Genomic DNA, 6,912 nt, shown 5'->3' on the forward strand with positions numbered 1-6,912 from the left:
AATCGATCTACGCTAGAACTTGGTAAAGAAAGCGTTTTGTTCAAGGTATTTGGAGGGCGAGTGCTTTCCGCAGTGAAATCTGATTCTGAGGGTTAGTAACAAACAAGGCCCATGGATGTGCATAGTTGTAGGGTTTGAGCTTAGCCCGTTTCAGGGTGTTCATCACCGGCAAAGTACTCGGGCTGCAGCTGCGCTGCGGGGCCGGGACCAGCTCCGGTTAGATCCCTTCGCTGCTCTCATGGGCAGCTCTTGTGTTGGAGAGCCGCGTTAGAGCAGTATTAGGGACTGAAACCCCCCCCCACTTCAGTCGAACCCTGGCCCAAGCGGTACAATCGCAATGGCAGGGTGGAACCTTCATGTTTTTAAACTATTCGGGCCTTCCGTGGGGTAATCTTGGAGTTTTATTGCTGAGGATACGATACTTGGCTTAAAAGAAGCCGGGGTTTCCATCTTGGTGCTTGGAGCTTAGGGAGTGTGGCAGTGTCACTGGATTCTGTGCTAAACGAGGCATTTAGGTGCTGGTTTGATGGCCGGGGGTGAGTTTTGCAGCATTGCCCCTGCCACTGATACAATTTGTTACTAAGAAGGAGTAAGTTTGATTTGGTGATGTGTTAAAGCCGCTATGTGGTGGGTTTACTACTAGAAAATGCATTAATATAACACGTTGCTTTCCCCGTTCTTGATTCTCCCCCTAAAGCAGCCAGAATGTAGTTATTTAATGTGGAGTCGGTGTGAGATCCTGGGGCTGTTGTTTGAAGCTGGTTCTCCTGTTTTGCAGATTCTCTTGAGCTGAAGATGGCTGCACAGTCAGCACCGAAGGTTGTGCTAAAGAGCACCACCAAGATGTCTCTGAACGAGCGGTGAGGAAGCCAACAGCAGCTTCAGCTCATAAGAAATCGTTTTCCTTAGTTATCACTGCCCAGTGTCCAAAAAACCAACGTGGTTTCTGCCCTCTTTTAACCTCACTAAAGCAAGCAGATGGCTATGCACCTCTGTCTTAAACTGCAACAGATGTGGTACCCAAGGTTAAAAGGGCAAGTGTTTTGGAGCAGTTTTATCCATAGCAGTTAATATTAAACCATTCAACACGTAAATCTGGTGGGATGTGTTATAACCCAAGAGAGAAACCTCACACCCTCCCTTTTTTTCTTCCACATGTTTTTTACATTTATATAGTCGGCGCTGCAGCACGGTAGCATGTTACCCAAGCTGCAGGAGGCTTGCTGCTTTGTCCAAGGCAGACACACGTGCATGTGGTCTGGCCTGTAAGAGGCATGCAGCAGGCCACTGAACAAGCCCAAAGGCCCTTTAACAACGTTTTGGGCCTTGTAAGAGGCAAATGCTTTGCTTCATCTCCATCTCTTTCTCTCTCTTTCCTTGATTTCTTTCTTTCTTCTGTTGAGTATTCTTCTGTTTTTCCATGCCTTTGGTCCTGTGCAGTTCTACAGTGGTAACTAACAGCAACGCAGTTCTGTTTCACTTTCTTACTAACCACTCTTGGATTACCTGTGTTGGTATCATGCAGCCAGGGATAAACAGAGCCACGTTTGTGCTGCCCCTGCTCTTGCAGGTGCTACAGGGAGATGGATGTGGAGCCCGAACTGGTGCTCAGAGTTACCCTAGGGAAGATGAGGGGCAGGGGAGGCCTTGCTGGCCCCTTTTGGTTTGCTCAGTCCATATTCCTCATCTGGAGGTGTTTTCTTTCACAGCTTTGTAGCTCCCAGGACCCAGCAGAATGCAGATGGGCTGCTCCTAAGGAAGCTTGCCATCTTGCTGCTCCTGTATCATCATAAAGAGAAGATCCTTTGTGCCCCAAAGAAATTGCCAAGTGAACTATTTCTCTAAGCAAACACACTCGGGTGGTGGCATTTCTCCTGTGGGGCACCAGAGGCCACCAGGCTGTCCTCAGGGTGATGTCCTTTGTTAAGCTGCCTTTTGGCACTGAGTTTTTAACCCCTTTTCTCAGCTCTTTGAGGGTGAATTTGGCTTTTGCAGGCAGATTTCACTTTGCTTTTCTGTTCCTGTGATGTCCTCTCCCATCTATCACGACCATCTCTGCTTATTGCTTGTTTTCATTCCTTCTGCCATTTCTAACCTCAGTAACCTAAAGCTTTCTCACTTCTCAATTAATATGCAGCATCATTTCTGAGTTTCCAGTTCTTGCACATTTGTGGAAAACAAGGAATACCTAATCCCATATGCCGTGACCTAAGTACCACTCTTTACATAAGGTTCATGGGATCTGGAGATCCAGTCTTGAGAACCATGAAATGCCAATAAATGTATGTAATAAAAGCTTTCTTTAAACACCCATTTTATTCGACCTTGAAGCTTTACTAACATGCTGAAGAACAAACAGCCGATGCCAGTGAATATTCGGGCTACCATGCAGCAGCAGCAGCAGCTAGCCAGTGCCAGAAACAGAAGACTGGCCCAGCAGATGGAGAACAGACCTTCTGTCCAGGCTGCTTTGAAGCTCAAACAGGTGAGAGACAGCGACGGGTTCTGGGGCAGCCTCTTCATGCCTGGCACCAGCACGTGGGTTTCAGGATAGTGGTGGACTGGGGAGAATGTTCCTGGAAGTTCCAACTGGGAGACCTGGAAGGGACTTGCAGGAAATTCCACTTTATACTTGAGATAAGTAATGCTTTGTAACTCACTGGTTGGTGTTGGGGGTGTTTTGTGCTGGCTGTTCATGTCTCCTCTCTGTTTTTTCAGAGCAGTGTTCTCATTCTGGGTTTCTGGAGCTGCGAGTACTTCACCTCACAATCTAGCTGCAGTTCCAACTGCTGCGGGTCCTTTCCAGTGCTTACTGGCCAGTTGAGGCTGGTTGCTCCCATCCCAGCTCCATCCTCTCCTGGTGCACTCCCTCGATAGCAGCTGGCTGTGAGGAACAGAGGAACAAACGATTTGGGGGTGAATGCTAGAATGCAGGCCTGGATCTAAGGCACAGGGTTGCATTCTCCTTAGATAAAGAGTATTTATCATTTCACCTTTCAGTGATGAGTACTACACGTTATGGTGTGTTCCTCTGGCAGTATTGCAGAAGAGCTGAGCACACTTGCTATATCCTCATCCCTCTGCTGCAGTCAGTGTGCTCCTCCCCGGCTCCGCACGTAGAGAAGGGGCAGGGGGGCAAGAGCTCGCTACAGCAGGAACCACCGTAACACCCAGAAGAGCTCTTTGTGCAGGGCTTGCTCGTTGTAGGGGTTTGGCGAGTGTTAAAGCTTGTTTAAAGGGGGTGGCTGGTAAGAGAAGCTTAAGGAGGATGTGTAGGGCACAACACTGAAGGATGTGGGGCTGATGGAGCGAGGCCAGAGGAGGCCCTGGAGCTGCTGCGAGGGCTGGAGCAGCTCTGCTCTGGAGCCAGGCTGAGAGAGCTGGGCTGGGGCAGCTGGAGAAGAGAAGGCTCCTGAAGGAGACACCTTAGAGCAGCTCCAGTGCCTAAAGGGGCTCCAGGAGACCTGGAGAGGGGCTTTGGACAAGGGATGGAGGGACAGGACAAGGGGAATGGTTTGAACCTGCCAGAGGGGGAGATTGAGATGAGCTCTGAGGCAGAAGCTCTGTAGGCCGAGGCTCTTCGCTGTGAGGGTGCTGAGAGAAGCTGTGGCTGCCCCATCCCTGGCAGTGTTCAAGGCCAGATTGGACACAGGGGCTTGGAACAGCCTGCTCTAGTGGAAGGTGTCCCTGCCCATGGCAGGGGTTGGAGCTGGAAGAGCTTTAAGGTCCCTTCACCCCAAACCAGTGTAATTGTATGAGATTGAAGCCTGTGGGGTCATGCCTCAGCTCTGCAGCGAGCTCAGACAACAGCAGTGCATGGCTTGACTGCAGAATTGATTACAGAGAGTTCTGTACGTTCTCTCCCACTTGAGGAAGAAGCCTTGGAAATGGCTCAGCTGAGCTGCCTCCCCACATAGCTGGAATTCTTCAACCTGCCACATTCAGATCTCGCTCTGATAAAGAGGAATGCAGCTGCTGTTTAAGATCTCTTGAGGCTCCTGTTGTGAGAACAGGCGGTGGTGCCAGGCAGCCTTGCAGAGCCTGGAAACAGCTCTGGAAAGGGGTTTGGGAAAAAACAGCATGTTTGGAAAGTTGAGAATCTCACAAGTGATAAGTGAAACTGGACTGAAAGGGTGAAGTTTGTGCTGAAGTGGATCGGGGAGAAACTGATCTTTTGGCTTGGCTCCTAAACCCATTTGATTTCTATGTTCAGCATAGATGTACTTCCATGGGTATTTGGAACTGAAGGGAGGGCCATGGGGGGATTTGGGAACCTGGATTCTGTTGTGTTGCTCTTCGAAGCTGGGTTCCAGAAGTTGATATGGCAATTGGATTTTCACAAGTGGTGGGCAGGGTTATCACCAGGAGCTTGTCTGATCCTTTGGGATGTGGGTCCTCTCAGAAGGGACCATTCTAAGCTTCTGTGGAGCACTGCTGTGTGAGATTCCTGGGTTTGTGGTTTGCAGCAGAGTGCACAAGTGTTTAAATAAACCTCCTGTGTTCTCTTTTTAATGCAAACCCATTTATACTGACTGGTTCTGGACATGCCTTTACTTAGTAGGTGGGGCAGAGCAGAAGGGCCAATCCTCTCGGGGCTGTTTCAGCCCAAAGTCCAGCAGCGTAACTTCAAGCTCTGAGGGTAGGTGCCATCAGGGAGTAGTTGGATATGGAACATACCCATGCTTTCTCTTCCCTTTCTGCTGGTGAGACTGGGCACAAGAGAGAGGCTCCTGGTTTAGGCTGCTGGGAAAATGAATGACTGTCTAAACTGGGATGTAAACTACCTAGGCTGGGATGTAAAGCCCAGCTTGGTGAGGAGTTGAGCCGTGTCTGCAGCCCTTCTGTGTGAGCATTTGGGAACAGGAGCTCTGTGCAATGGATTCTGGTGAAGAACCCACTCCAAAAGCCAAATACACACTGATGACTGTTCTGCTGCTGTTCTGCTGATGAGGGTAAATCTCTTCAGTATAGTTTTCTTCTTGTGGTATAAATGGAAAAGTGGATGCTTTTCCTAGCTGTTCACTTTGTATGGAAGACAGGATGGGGCCATAGGCCACTGGGAATGATACCCACGGTGTGTGGCTGCACAGATGTCACTCACTCCGTGGAGGGAGGCTGGGTCTGTGCAGCAGGGATCTGCTTGGACTGTCCCTTCTCAGCAGAAGGGATCAGGGGGCTGCCTGTGGGGGAAGGATCTGCCTGGCTTTGGACTGAGCAGCACTGCTAGAACCAGAGAGTAAAATGCTTCCTTGCAGACGTTGTCTCTGGACAGACAATAGGTCTTTGCTCTCTGCCCTTCACCAGTTCTCCCTCCCAGACCAAATTTGATTTGTCTGCCTTTGAAGCTTGATTATATATTGCAGAGAGCTGGTAACCCTCTGGTTTCCTTGCAATAAAATACACCAGAGCAACATCCCCGTTGTACTGTTGGGTGATGACTCTGCTGTTTGTGGGGCAAGTCCAAGATTGCTGCATGACTTTTTTCCCCTTTCTTACACATCTTTTATTCCAGAAGAGCTTGAAGCAACGCCTCGGGAAAAGCAACATCCAGGCCCGGTTGGGCCGACCAGCAGGGCCCCTCGCTCGTGGAGCCATGGGGGGAAGAGGATTGGCCATGGGGCAGAGGGGTTTGCCACGGGGAGCCATGCGTGGAGGCCGGGGAGCCAGAGCTCTGCTACGAGGAGGAATCCCACTCCGAGGTCAGATCCCAATCCATGTGGCACTGGAGCCGCTGGGCTGTCATTAGTGATGTTCTTGACAGCATGACTCTGATTCTGTCTGAAAACTGATTGCTTTCCAATTGGAATTCCCTCTCTCAAAGGTCAGAGCCTGCTTCGTGGAGGACGAGGGATATCCCCCAGGATGGGCCTGAGGAGAGGTGGCCTTCGAGGCCGTGGTGGCCCTGGAAGAGGAGGTCTGGGCCGAGGCGCGATGGGCCGTGGAGGACTCGGAGGCAGAGGTTAGTGCTCACAAGGGTGATAACACGCAGGGAGCTGTAATTCTTTGTCCTGTTTAAGGCTACAACACACAAGTGGTGCAGCCCCAAACCCTTCTGTTGAATCCATGCACAGCATAGTGCTAAATGGAGGCTTTAATTCCCAAAACACCCAGTGCAACTCCCTGACTGTGCCAGTGTTCCAAGAGGGGCTCTGGGGATGGCTGCTGAAGTTGTACCCGTGGCTTGGAACAGTGAGGAGGCAGCAAGTACTCTTACTGAGGAGGACTACGCTATCTCCTCGTGCTGAAGGACATGATGCAGAGCCTGTGTAGACCAGGAGACTCTTAAAATCATCAGTCAGGGGAAACTCACAGAGGAGGTCTGAACCCTGCAAAATAAACTCAGATTCAGCATCTGGAACTGAATCAGTTTGGGTAAATGAACTCTCATTTCAACACAGAGAAGCGTGAAGCAGGAGGAGATAAGGAGGCAGCTATTGCTGGTTGGTGATTCATGTTTCAGACAGATGTTTGGTTAGAACAGCAGCCAGATGTGCTCTCATGGTCCTTTGGGATTGGCTCCATGTTTGCAGGAGTGGGAGCAGGCAGTTACTAGGAAGCTCCTGATCCCTCCACACCTTTGGCTTGTAGCTTTAGCCTGGCATGTTTGGGCTCCTGAGTATCCTACATTTGAAATAGGCTGAAAACCTCTGGATTTCAAGGCAAAATGGGCTTACAATGGGTAATGCTCTTGCTACTTGGCCACCAAAAGCTTCAGCCTGAGCCAGAGGCCTGTGGGGCAGGAGAGGAGCTTGGAGGTGGCATTGGAGCACCAGCAGGGGTGGTGGGTGTTGGAGCTGGGATCAGGGATCTGGATTTCCAAAGCCTCTGCTGTGGCAAGCCCAGAGCTGGTGCTCGGTGTAACCATCGTCTTGTCTCACCACAAGGTCGCGGCATGGCCGGCCGGGGCCGGGG

The 6,912-nt window shown here is 50.6% G+C and overlaps 1 protein-coding gene across 1 annotated transcript; it reads left to right on the forward strand.

Annotated features, from left to right (window-relative positions):
• The first annotated feature begins 784 nt into the window (after positions 1 to 784).
• Positions 785 to 5,964, forward strand: CHTOP (chromatin target of PRMT1). The gene is made up of 4 exons (XM_010017530.1): positions 785 to 860; positions 2,332 to 2,485; positions 5,516 to 5,699; positions 5,822 to 5,964. Exons 1-4 carry the CDS (start codon positions 796 to 798, stop codon positions 5,962 to 5,964), a joined length of 546 nt encoding a protein of 181 aa, XP_010015832.1. The 5' UTR covers positions 785 to 795.
• Positions 5,965 to 6,912: the final 948 nt, after the last annotated feature.

The sequence above is a fragment of the Nestor notabilis genome, unplaced genomic scaffold (assembly GCF_000696875.1).
Source record: "Nestor notabilis isolate BGI_N333 unplaced genomic scaffold, ASM69687v1 scaffold35866, whole genome shotgun sequence".
Lineage (NCBI taxonomy): Eukaryota > Metazoa > Chordata > Aves > Psittaciformes > Psittacidae > Nestor > Nestor notabilis.

Excerpts from the sequence above, each read along its gene's own strand:
- CHTOP (XM_010017530.1), top strand. The coding sequence starts at position 796 with ATGGCTGCACAGTCAGCACCGAAGGTTGTGCTAAAGAGCACCACCAAG. Across the intron at positions 2,486-5,515 it reads CTGCTTTGAAGCTCAAACAG|AGCTTGAAGCAACGCCTCGG; the intron begins GTGAGAGACAGC and ends TTATTCCAGAAG. Across the intron at positions 5,700-5,821 it reads AGGAGGAATCCCACTCCGAG|GTCAGAGCCTGCTTCGTGGA; the intron begins GTCAGATCCCAA and ends CCTCTCTCAAAG.